General features: G+C 49.0%; 1 protein-coding gene and 1 long non-coding RNA gene across 16 annotated transcripts in view; one reads left to right on the top strand and one right to left on the bottom strand.

Annotated features, from left to right (window-relative positions):
* abcb7 (ATP-binding cassette, sub-family B (MDR/TAP), member 7) overlaps window positions 1–12284 on the top strand; it is a 201946-nt gene extending 189662 nt beyond the window's left edge. For 7 of the 9 annotated variants that reach the window (XM_052487127.1, XM_052487126.1, XM_052487125.1 and 4 more), the window contains 2 exons: window positions 270–377; window positions 11088–12284. In XM_052487127.1, coding sequence (XP_052343087.1) covers window positions 270–377; window positions 11088–11306 — 327 coding nt within the window. In that variant the 3' untranslated portion in view covers window positions 11307–12284. Of the gene's footprint in view, window positions 1–269; window positions 378–9474; window positions 9578–11087 lie in introns of all 9 variants that reach the window. The other 2 variants (XM_052487130.1, XM_052487129.1) reach the window with 1 other exon arrangement.
* On the bottom strand, window positions 988–4667 carry LOC127913793 (uncharacterized). Of its 7 annotated transcripts, XR_008086730.1 has the most exons (7): window positions 4438–4667; window positions 3630–4386; window positions 3429–3467; window positions 2699–3299; window positions 2628–2666; window positions 1636–2403; window positions 988–1315 (listed from the first exon to the last, which is right to left on the bottom strand). It is a non-coding gene; the product is annotated as an uncharacterized LOC127913793 (long non-coding RNA). The 7 variants fall into 7 exon arrangements; XR_008086729.1 differs by having other exon boundaries at window positions 988–1283; window positions 1700–3299; XR_008086732.1 differs by lacking the exon at window positions 3429–3467 and having other exon boundaries at window positions 1636–3299; window positions 3815–4386.
* Window positions 12285–13096: the final 812 nt, after the last annotated feature.

Raw genomic sequence — 13096 nt, forward strand, 5'->3', positions numbered from 1 at the left:
AAACATTCTGGAAATCATTTTGAATTCTTCATATTCCTGTGTTGTTCTAGACCCTTCTAGAACTATTTGTAACATTCAATGTTTCTGTGTTGTAGAAAGTTCTAGAACTATTTCTAATACTTGGTGTTCCTGTGTTGTTCTGGAACATTCTAGAACTGTATCTAATACTTTATGTTCCTATACAAAATTCTAATACAATTTCGAATAATTCATTCTAGAGCGTTCCGGAACTATTTCTAATACTTCATGTTGATTCTGTGTACTTCTAGAACATTCTTAGTTCCATGAAGGGTCTGGTCCAGGACCGGACGTCCGTGTTCATCGCTCACAGACTGTCCACCATCGTAGACGCAGACGAGATCATCGTACTCAACAAGGTAAGAAGACCTTTTCATAGTGATTATTCCAAGGAGGGATTTTATTTTTTTAAACTTTTCCCGTTGAAAAGCGTTATCCCAAGTATAAATACAGAAAATTACGCACACTGAAGGGTAAAAAAAAAACATTTGGGTAAAAAAAAAAAACATTTGGGAACAAAACAATCTTATTTTATACAACTGCAAACTTCAAGGAGTAGTTATATACTTGGGATATATTATTATTTTTTATCAGTTAAGAACAAATTCATATTTTCAATGAGGGCCTAGGAACAGTGGGTTAACTGGTCTAGGAACAGTGGGTTAACTGGCCTAGGAACAGTGGGTTAACTGGTCTAGGAACAGTGGGTTAACTGGTCTAGGAACAGTGGGTTAACTGGTCTAGGAACAGTGGGTTAACTGGCCTAGGAACAGTGGGTTAACTGGCCTAGGAACAGTGGGTTAACTGGCCTAGGGGCAGTGGGTTAACTGGCCTAGGAACAGTGGGTTAACTGGCCTAGGAACAGTGGGTTAACTGCCTGTTCAGGGCAGAACCACCAGATTTGTACCTTGTCAGCTCGGGCCATTCAATCCAGCAACCTTTGATTGCTGGCCCACCTCTACAAACCACTAGGCTACCTGCCACCTCTACACTCTAACCACCAGGCTACCTGCCACCTCTACGCTCTAACCACTAGGCTACCTGCCACCTCTACACTCTAACCACTAGACTACCTGCCACCTCTACACTCTAACCACTACGCTACCTGCCACCTCTACGCTCTAACCACCAGGCTACCTGCCACCTCTACACTCTAACCACCAGGCTACCTGCCACCTCTACGCTCTAACCACTAGGCTACCTGCCACCTCTACGCTCTAACCACCAGGCTACCTGCCACCTCTACGCTCTAACCACTAGGCTACCTGCCACCTCTACACTCTAACCACCAGGCTACCTGCCACCTCTACACTCTAACCACTAGGCTACCTGCCACCTCTACGCTCTAACCACCAGGCTACCTGCCACCTCTACACTCTAACCACCAGGCTACCTGCCACCTCTACGCTCTAACCACTACGCTACCTGCCACCTCTACACTCTAACCACCAGGCTACCTGCCACCTCTACACTCTAACCACTAGGCTACCTGCCACCTCTACACTCTAACCACCAGGCTACCTGCCACCTCTACACTCTAACCACTAGGCTACCTGCCACCTCTACACTCTAACCACCAGGCTACCTGCCACCTCTACACTCTAACCACTAGGCTACCTGCCACCTCTACACTCTAACCACTACGCTACCTGCCACCTCTACGCTCTAACCACCAGGCTACCTGCCACCTCTACACTCTAACCACTAGACTACCTGCCTCCTCTACACTCTAACCACTACGCTACCTGCCACCTCTACACTCTAACCACTAGACTACCTGCCTCCTCTACACTCTAACCACTACGCTACCTGCCACCTCTACACTCTAACCACTAGGCTACCTGCCTCCTCTACACTCTAACCACTAGGCTACCTGCCACCTCTACACTCTAACCACTAGGCTACCTGCCTCCTCTACACTCTAACCACTAGGCTACCTGCCACCTCTACACTCTAACCACTAGGCTACCTGCCTCCTCTACACTCTAACCACTAGACTACCTGCCTCCTCTACACTCTAACCACTAGACTACCTGCCACCTCTACACTCTAACCACTAGGCTACCTGCCACCTCTACACTCTAACCACTAGGCTACCTGCCACCTCTACACTCTAACCACTAGACTACCTGCCACCTCTACACTCTAACCACTAGACTACCTGCCTCCTCTACACTCTAACCACTAGACTACCTGCCACCTCTACACTCTAACCACTAGGCTACCTGCCACCTCTACACTCTAACCACTAGACTACCTGCCACCTCTACACTCTAACCACTAGGCTACCTGCCTCCTCTACACTCTAACCACTAGACTACCTGCCACCTCTACACTCTAACCACTAGACTACCTGCCACCTCTACACTCTAACCACTAGACTACCTGCCACCTCTACACTCTAACCACTAGGCTACCTGCCACCTCTACACTCTAACCACTAGACTACCTGCCTCCTCTACACTCTAACCACTAGACTACCTGCCTCCTCTACACTCTAACCACCAGGCTACCTGCCACCTCTACACTCTAACCACTAGACTACCTGCCTCCTCTACACTCTAACCACTAGGCTACCTGCCACCTCTACACTCTAACCACTACGCTACCTGCCTCCTCTACACTCTAACCACTACGCTACCTGCCTCCTCTACACTCTAACCACTAGACTACCTGCCACCTCTACACTCTAACCACTAGACTACCTGCCTCCTCTACACTCTAACCACTACGCTACCTGCCACCTCTACACTCTAACCACTAGACTACCTGCCTCCTCTACACTCTAACCACTACGCTACCTGCCACCTCTACACTCTAACCACTAGACTACCTGCCTCCTCTACACTCTAACCACTACGCTACCTGCCACCTCTACGCTCTAACCACTAGGCTACCTGCCACCTCTACACTCTAACCACTAGACTACCTGCCTCCTCTACACTCTAACCACTACGCTACCTGCCACCTCTACACTCTAACCACTAGGCTACCTGCCACCTCTACACTCTAACCACTAGACTACCTGCCTCCTCTACACTCTAACCACTAGGCTACCTGCCTCCTCTACACTCTAACCACTAGGCTACCTGCCACCTCTACACTCTAACCACTAGACTACCTGCCTCCTCTACACTCTAACCACTAGACTACCTGCCTCCTCTACACTCTAACCACTAGGCTACCTGCCTCCTCTACACTCTAACCACTAGACTACCTGCCTCCTCTACACTCTAACCACTAGACTACCTGCCTCCTCTACACTCTAACCACTAGGCTACCTGCCTCCTCTACACTCTAACCACTAGGCTACGCTGCCACCTCTACACTCTAACCACTAGACTACCTGACACCTCTACACTCTAACCACTAGACTACCTGCCTCCTCTAGACTCTAACCACTAGGCTACCTGCCACCTCTACACTCTAACCACTAGGCTACCTGCCTCCTCTACACTCTAACCACTAGGCTACCTGCCTCCTCTGCACTCTAACCACTAGGCTACCTGCCTCCTCTACACTCTAACCACTAGGCTACCCTGCCACCTCTACACTCTAACCACTAGGCTACCTGCCACCTCTACACTCTAACCACTAGGCTACCCTGCCACCTCTACACTCTAACCACTAGACTACCTGCCTCCTCTACACTCTAACCACTAGACTACCTGCCTCCTCTACACTCTAACCACTAGGCTACCTGCCACCTCTACACTCTAACCACTAGGCTACCTGCCACCTCTACACTCTAACCACTAGACTACCTGCCTCCTCTACACTCTAACCACTAGACTACCTGCCTCCTCTACACTCTAACCACTAGACTACCTGCCTCCTCTACACTCTAACCACTAGACTACCTGCCTCCTCTACACTCTAACCACTAGGCTACCTGCCACCTCTACACTCTAACCACTAGGCTACCTGCCTCCTCTACACTCTAACCACTAGACTACCTGCCTCCTCTACACTCTAACCACTAGGCTACCTGCCACCTCTACACTCTAACCACTAGACTACCTGCCTCCTCTACACTCTAACCACTAGACTACCTGCCTCCTCTACACTCTAACCACTACGCTACCTGCTGCCCCGAATATCACTTTTCAACAGGAAATGTTCAAAAATCACTGGACGTGTTTTAAGATTTGGGATATTAGACCACGATTTCTTCTACCTCGAATAACATTCAGGTCCCAAATCTTTTCCATGCCAAAATGTCCCTGGCCTGGCGCATTTGGTTGATCTTAATTTCCATCCACCAGGACAACCTGCAACACACACACCACACATCAGAACAGACACTTGAGACCACATCATTAAAACCACCGTTAGTAAAGTTGAAAACACTCATTATATACAGACTACCTGAGACCACTAGAACAGTAAAGTTGAAAACACTTGTTATATACAGACTACCTGAGGCCACTAGAACAGTAAAGTTGAAAACACTCATTATATACAGACTACCTGAGGCCACTAGAACAGTAAAGTTGAAAACACTCATTATATACAGACTACCTGAGACCACTAGAACAGTAAAGTTGAAAACACTCATTATATACAGACTACCTGAGGCCACTAGAACAGTAAAGTTGAAAACACTCATTATATACAGACTACCTGAGGCCACTAGAACAGTAAAGTTGAAAACACTTGTTATATACAGACTACCTGAGGCCACTAGAACAGTAAAGTTGAAAACACTCATTATATACAGACTACCTGAGGCCACTAGAACAGTAAAGTTGAAAACACTTGTTATTTAGATAATGGTAATTGTATGTAAGCTTATTTGTGGTCACCTTTGTTCTGAAGATATCAGCGGTCACTTTCTAATAAAAAAACTCCACTAAACACAGAATCAACATTATTATGTGTCAATTTGACTGCAAAATAGTGTAGTCTGAAAACCGAGATGACTGCACGATAAATAGAGTATAGTCTGAAAACCGAGATGACTGCACGATAAATAGAGTATAGGTTGAAAACTGAGATGACTGCACGATAAATAGAGTATAGGCTGAAAACTGAGATGACTGCACCACTAAAACAGTATAGGCTGAAAACTGAGATGACTGCACGATAAATGGTATAGGCTGAAAACTGAGATGACTGCACTGATAAATAGAGTCACTTTCTGAAAAAACTGCACTAAACACAGAATAGGCATTAAAATGTGAGATGACTGCAAAAATAGAGTATAGGCTGAAAACCGAGATGACTGCACGATAAATAGAGTATAGTCTGAAAACCGAGATGACTGCACGATAAATAGAGTATAGGTTGAAAACTGAGATGACTGCACGATAAATAGAGTATAGGCTGAAAACTGAGATGACTGCACGATAAATAGAGTATAGGCTGAAAACTGAGATGACTGCACGATAAATAGAGTATAGGTTGAAAACCGAGATGACTGCATGATAAATATTGTACAGAGATCTTCCTGTACTCGGAAGAATGTCTCTGGTGGTAAACTGGATACATTGTGGTATCGTCGTTGTGTGTTAGACTGGATCCGTCGTCCGCCCTTCCCTAGCCCACGTTTACAGCGGCCGCTGCTAACTCAACGGCTAGGAGGTATCACTTCTGTTGTGAATAACAGTTCAAAGTTCATACCATTCGCAACCAAAGCTCACGCTGAGGTTGGCTTCGTTCTGTAGTTATTATCTGAACCCTTCTGACATCGGATCGTCGTCCTGATGTACCCGGAACAGAAAGTTATTTTTCGTAAAGGGCTTATATAGTGGAGGGAGAGAAGGTTGTGTTTCATAGTTTATAACCAAGGTCTCTTCACAGGGGCGGGCCACTGATTGAGCAGAGCTCTAACCTTATGAAAACCCAATTCTCTCATTTGGAAGCTAAAATTACATTTAATCTTTTCACAAATAGTTTCATATTTAAACATTTAAATTGCACAGCAATTCCATGTGAATCTGATCTTTCCAAGATACAGTTTATGCCATCCTATCATCAATAAGAATTTCTCAAGATGACAACTGATCTGAGATAATATTCTTGAAGTACCAACACATATTTTCAACTGGATTACCGAAATATGGTTCCGTTTCCCACCTTTTGATGTTCCCCGACTCTCTGTGTTAACAAAGGGCTTTCCAAGAGTCACTCTGTAGGGTAGAGAGAGGAAAAAGGGCAAAGGTATTTATGGGGGTCATAAACCCCTCAGGTCAACTCCATGACAGATCGTACATGTAACTTTGGACAGCCAGCCAACTAACGTTAGCTAGCTAGCTAACTGTACGCTTTAACTTGCAATGAAAATGACTTTCTGACAAAATTATAAACATATAATATCTGGAAATGTATACTGAGCAAAAATATAAATGCAACATGCAAGAATTTAAATGTTTCTATTGAGTTACAGTTCATATAAGGAAATAAGTTAATTTAAATTAATTCATTTGGTCGTGATCTATGGATTTCAAATGACTGGGTAACGGCACAGCCATGGTTGGGACTTGGAGGGAATAAGCCCACGCACTGGGGTACCAGGCCCACCCACTGGGGTACCAGGCCCACCCACTGGGGTACCAGGCCCACCCACTGGGGTACCAGGCCCACCCACTGGGGTACTAGGCCCACCCACTGGGGTACCAAGCCCACCCACTGGGGTACCAGGCCCACCCACTGGGGTACCAGGCCCACCCACTGGGCTACTAGGCCCACCCACTGGGGTACCAGGCCCACCCACTGGGGTACTAGGCCCACCCACTGGGCTACTAGGCCCACCCACTGGGGTGCCAGGCCCACCCACTGGGGTACCAGGCCCACCCACTGGGGTGCCAGGCCCACCCACTGGGGTACCAGGCCCACCCACTGGGCTACCAGGCCCACCCACTGGGGTACCAGGCCCACCCACTGGGGTACCAGGCCCACCCACTGGGGTACTAGGCCCACCCACTGGGGTACTAGGCCCACCCACTGGGGTACCAGGCCCACCCACTGGGGTACCAGGCCCACCCACTGGGGTACCAGGCCCACCCACTGGGGTACCAGGCCCACCCACTGGGCTACTAGGCCCACCCACTGGGGTACCAGGCCCACCCACTGGGGTACTAGGCCCACCCACTGGGCTACTAGGCCCACCCACTGGGGTGCCAGGCCCAGCCACTGGGGTACCAGGCCCACCCACTGGGGTGCCAGGCCCACCCACTGGGGTACCAGGCCCACCCACTGGGATACCAGGCCCACCCACTGGGGTGCCAGGCCCACCCACTGGGGTACCAGGCCCACCCACTGGGGTACCAGGCCCACCCACTGGGGTGCCAGGCCCACCCACTGGGGTACCAGGCCCACCCACTGGGGTGCCAGGCCCAGCCACTGGGGTGCCAGGCCCACCCACTGGGGTACCAGGCCCACCCACTGGGATACCAGGCCCACCCACTGGGGTGCCAGGCCCAGCCACTGGGGTACCAGGCCCACCCACTGGGGTGCCAGGCCCAGCCACTGGGGTACCAGGCCCACCCACTGGGGTACCAGGCCCACCCACTGGGGTACCAGGCCCACCCACTGGGGTACCAGGCCCACCCACTGGGGTGCCAGGCCCAGCCACTGGGGTAGCAGGCCCACCCACTGGGGTGCCAGGCCCAGCCACTGGGGTAGCAGGCCCACCCACTGGGGTAGCAGGTAGCCTAGTGGTTAGAGCGTTGGACTATTAACATACATACTGTAGGTGTTCAGACAGTCACATACTGTAGGTGTTCAGACCGTCACATACTGTAGGTGTTCAGACAGTCACATACTGTAGGTGTTCAGACAGTCACATACTGTAGGTGATCAGACAGTCAGTAGGTGTTCAGACAGTCACATACTGTAGGTGATCAGACAGTCCCTGTAGGTGATCAGACAGTCACTACTGTAGGTGTTCAGACAGTCACATACTGTAGGTGTTCAGACAGTCACATACTGTAGGTGTTCAGACAGTCACATACTGTAGGTGATCAGACAGTCACATACTGTAGGTGATCAGACAGTCACATACTGTAGGTGATCAGACAGTCACATACTGTAGGTGTTCAGACAGTCACATACTGTAGGTGTTCAGACAGTCACATACTGTAGGTGATCAGACAGTCACATACTGTAGGTGATCAGACAGTCACATACTGTAGGTGTTCAGACAGTCACATACTGTAGGTGATCAGACAGTCACATACTGTAGGTGATCAGACAGTCACATACTGTAGGTGTTCAGACAGTCACATACTGTAGGTGATCAGACAGTCACATACTGTAGGTGTTCAGACAGTCACATACTGTAGGTGATCAGACAGTCACATACTGTAGGTGTTCAGACAGTCACATACTGTAGGTGTTCAGACAGTCACATACTGTAGGTGTTCAGACAGTCACATACTGTAGGTGTATGTAGATCGGCAGGTAGCCTAGTGGTTAGAGAGTTGGGCCAGTAACTGAAAGGTTGCAGTATTGAATCCCTGAGCTGACAAGGTTGTAAAAATCTGTCCTTCTGCCCCTGATCAAGTCTCTGTTCCTAAGCCGTCATTGAAAATAAGAATGTGTTTATAACCGACTTGCCCAGTTAAATAAAGGAAAAATAACATTAACAACATACTGAGCAGCTCATTATAGACAGTCCTTCGTGACAGACCAATCCAAGCTCATCTCTTGGCATGTTCGGCCCATCCATTTTCTCGGCCAATCATGGCTAGCGGGAAGGTTTCTGACTTTTCAGAGGCGAAACCAACTAGGCTCGTAATTTAACAATTGTATTTGGATTTACAGATGGCATATCAGTTTGTTATTAAGGCACATGAAAGTTCAAATGTTCCAGAAGGCATTTCTGACCAAAATGCATGTTCTCCTGTGAAGTAGTGACACGCGCGACATACTCTTAAGTTTCCTGAAACCTGAGTCACAATTATAGGATAGGCATTAGAATGAGATGCCTCAATAATAGCTACTATCGGTGGTAGGCCTAATATCTATCCAGGAGCCGATCTGTCGTCAGTATTGTGGAATAATTCTAGTGTTAAGGAAAGATTTGAATAGCGAAATCTGATCCGAGAGCAGCACTCCCTTTCTTTCGATCCTATCAGTATCGACAAATGCCTCAACAACACACTTAGCGAAGGCTCTCAACAACACACTTAGCGAAGGCTCTCAACAACACACTTAGCGAAGGTTCTCAACAACACACTTAGCGAAGACTCTCAACAACACACTTAGCGAAGGTTCTCAACAACACACTTAGCGAAGGTCCTCAACAACACACAACCCTCGCTAAGTTTAGTTAGTTATGTACCTCTTTTGGCTACTATATTTATTGAGGTAGTGTTCTCACTTACAACATTAATCTAGTGAGGTAGGAGGAGAGAGGAAAGGGGAGAGGGGTTTGAGGTTTGGTTTGTCTTGTGGTGTGTCTTAGCTCTTTGAAAGCTGTTGGTGATGTTTTCCATGTTCCCCCGTGAGCAGAGGCAGAGCGTCAGATGGAGAGATCAGAAGGTCGTCGTGGCGAGGAGGCGTGTTATTCCGTGTCGCCATGGTGTCGGCTCGTTAAGTCACAGAGTTAGAAACAGTCAGTTACGTGCATGCCCACGGTGCCAACACTTCTGCCTCGCTCCCTGGGGGGTGGGATACTTTTATTACTGAGTGGGTGGACGGGTGAGGGAGGGACGGGAGGGAGGGGTGTGTGCTGCTGTCGTGTGCCAGTAGGGAAGAGTCAGGTAGAGAGGGAGGGTTTCAGAGAGACGGAGAGTAGGGAAGAGTCAGGTAGAGAGGGAGGGTTTCAGAGACTGAGAGTAGGGAAGAGTCAGGTAGAGAGGGAGGGTTTCAGAGACAGAGAGTAGGGAAGAGTCAGGTAGAGAGGGAGGGTTTCAGAGACAGAGAGTAGGGAAGAGTCAGGTAGAGAGGGAGGGTTTCAGAGACAGAGTAAGGAAGAGTCAGGTAGAGAGGGAGGGTTTCAGAAGACGGAGATGGGAAGAGTCAGGTAGAGAGGGAGGGTTTCAGAGACTGAGTAAGGAAGCGTCAGGTAGAGAGGAGGGTTTCAGAGACAGAGAGTAGGGAAGAGTCAGGTAGATGAGGGAGGGTTTCAGAGAGACTGAGAGTAGGGAAGAGTCAGGTAGAGAGGGAGGGTTTCAGAGAGACTGAGAGTAGGGAAGAGTCAGGTAGAGAGGGAGGGTTTCAGAGACAGAGAGTAGGGAAGAGTCAGGTAGAGAGGGAGGGTTTCAGAGACAGAGAGTAGGGAAGAGTCAGGTAGAGAGGGAGGGTTTCAGAGAGACTGAGAGTAGGGAAGAGTCAGGTAGAGAGGGAGGGTTTCAGAGACAGAGAGTAGGGAAGAGTCAGGTAGAGAGGGAGGGTTTCAGAGAGACTGAGAGTAGGGAAGAGTCAGGTAGAGAGGGAGGGTTTCAGAGACAGAGTAGGGAAGAGTCAGGTAGAGAGGGAGGGATTCAGGGAGACGGAGAGTAGGGAAGAGTCAGGTAGAGAGGGAGGGTTTCAGAGACTGAGAGTAGGGAAGAGTCAGGTAGAGAGGGAGGGTTTCAGAGACAGAGTAGGGAAGAGTCAGGTAGAGAGGGAGGGTTTCAGAGACTGAGAGTAGGGAAGAGTCGGGTAGAGAGGGAGGGTTTCAGAGACAGAGAGTAGGGAAGAGTCAGGTAGAGAGGGAGGGTTTGGAGACAGAGTAGGGAAGAGTCAGGTAGAGAGGGAGGGTTTCAGAGACAGAGTAGGGAAGAGTCAGGTAGAGAGGGAGGGTTTCAGAGAGACTGAGAGTAGGGAAGAGTCAGGTAGAGAGGGAGGGTTTCAGAGAGACTGAGAGTAGGGAAGAGTCAGGTAGAGAGGGAGGGTTTCAGAGACAGAGTAGGGAAGAGTCAGGTAGAGAGGGAGGGATTCAGGGAGACGGAGAGTTGACTATTCATCACTGTAGAGTTGATATTATAATTAATTCTCAATGTCTCCCATTCAATACTGCATTCTGTGTCAAAGTCCTTTTTACATGGACTTTAGTCGGACTCAACTAGACTTTATAGTAGAATAATCCTCTGTCTCTCCCTCTCTCTGTCCTTCTCCCTCTGTCTCCCCTCCTCCTCCAGGGTAAGATAGCAGAGCGAGGGGACCACCACTCTCTCCTGGCTACTCCAGGCTCTCTGTATGCTGACCTGTGGAACACTCAGAACAGTAAGATACTGAACATTAAGAACAGCCCGGTGGTACTGCAGCCGGAGAGACTCAGCCAGAAGGAGGAGGAGAGGAAGAAACTACAGGAGGAGATCATGAACAGTGTCAAGGGCTGTGGGAACTGCTCCTGTTGAGGAGAGACAAGGACATCCCTCAATTACCGTCCTCCCTTTCTCCTTCCTTCACTCACTGACAGCCTGCCCTCAGTACTTTAGTCTCTCTCAGGGGAGGGGGCATCTACACCTCTCCATCTCACTCCTGCCACAACAAACCCTGGGCTGACTGCCCCTCCCCTTGCTCCTCTTGAGAAGGCGATTGGTGGCCGAAGAGGAGACTGAGAAGGAAGCTTATCTGCCATTGGCTGATGTCTACAGAGAGGCAGTGTTCATCTACCAATCATCTCAGGACAAACCACGCATAAGAGATCTTGTATATGATGACATCATGGTGTATATGATTGAGTAAGAACAGGACTGATGGACTGAGTAAGAACAGGACTGAATAAGAACAGGGCTGATGGACTGAGTAAGAACAGGACTGATGGACTGAGTAAGAACAGGACTGATGGACTGAGTAAGAACAGGACTGATGGACTGAGTAAGAACAGGACTGATGGACTGAGTAAGAACAGGACTGATGGACTGAGTAAGAACAGGACTGATGGACTGAGTAAGAACAGGACTGATGGACTGAGTAAGAACAGGACTGATGGACTGAGTAAGAACAGGACTGAGTAAGAACAGGACTGATGGACTGAGTAAGAACAGGACTGATGGACTGAGTAAGAACAGGACTGATGGACTGAGTAAGAACAGGACTGATGGACTGAGTAAGAACAGGACTGATGGACTGAGTAAGAACAGGACTGATGGACTGAGTAAGAACAGGACTGAGTAAGAACATTAAAGTGTATTTGTCCGATCGGTGCCCATGTTGCATGATGTCATCGTGTACAGTTTGTTAGAACAGAACACTGGTTGGACTTGTTGTACAAATTCACCTTCATGTCCAACAGAAAGAAAGACATTACAATGTGTATAATTATGTAAAGGCATTGGAGAAAGAACATGGTGTTTTTGTGTGATAACCTGAATAAAGAGCAGTGAGACTCAGATTGTTCCTATTATCTGTCAGTCTGATGAAGGGGAGGTCTTTCTTAATGTCCGGAGCCTGCTGCTTTTCTGTTCTACCTGATAATTAATCACCCACCTGGTGTCACAGGTCTAAACCAGTCCCTGTTTTCTATGAATAACACACCAGCTGTTCTGTATGGTTCCTCCTCCCTGATGCCACGGCCCGGTACTTCCTCCCGACCAGTCTAGTTTGCTTGGTGATGCCACGGCCCGGTACTTCCTCCCTACCAGTCTAGTTTGCTTGGTGATGCCACGGCCCGGTACTTCCTCCCTACCAGTCTAGTTTGCTTGGTGATGCCACGGCCCGGTACTTCCTCCCTACCAGTCTAGTTTGCTTGGTGATGCCACGGCCCGGTACTTCCTCCCTACCAGTCTAGTTTGCTTGGTGATGCCACAGCCCGGTACTTCCTCCCTACCAGTCTAGTTTGCTTGATGATGCCACGGCCCGGTACTTCCTCCCTACCAGTCTAGTTTGCTTGGTGATGCCACGGCCCGGTACTTCCTCCCTACCAGTCTAGTTTGCTTGGTGATGCCACGGCCCGGTACTTCCTCCCTACCAGTCTAGTTTGCTTGGTGATGCCACGGCCCGGTACTTCCTCCCTACCAGTCTAGTTTGCTTGGTGATGCCACGGCCCGGTACTTCCTCCCTACCAGTCCAGTTTGCTTGGTGATGCCACGGCCCGGTACTTCCTCCCTACCAGTCCAGTTTGCTTGGTGATGCCACGGCCCGGTACTTCCTCCCTACCAGTCTAGTTTGCTTGGTGATGCCACGGCCCGGTACTTCCTCCCTA

The sequence above is a fragment of the Oncorhynchus keta genome, chromosome 30, assembly GCF_023373465.1.
Source record: "Oncorhynchus keta strain PuntledgeMale-10-30-2019 chromosome 30, Oket_V2, whole genome shotgun sequence".
NCBI lineage: Eukaryota > Metazoa > Chordata > Actinopteri > Salmoniformes > Salmonidae > Oncorhynchus > Oncorhynchus keta.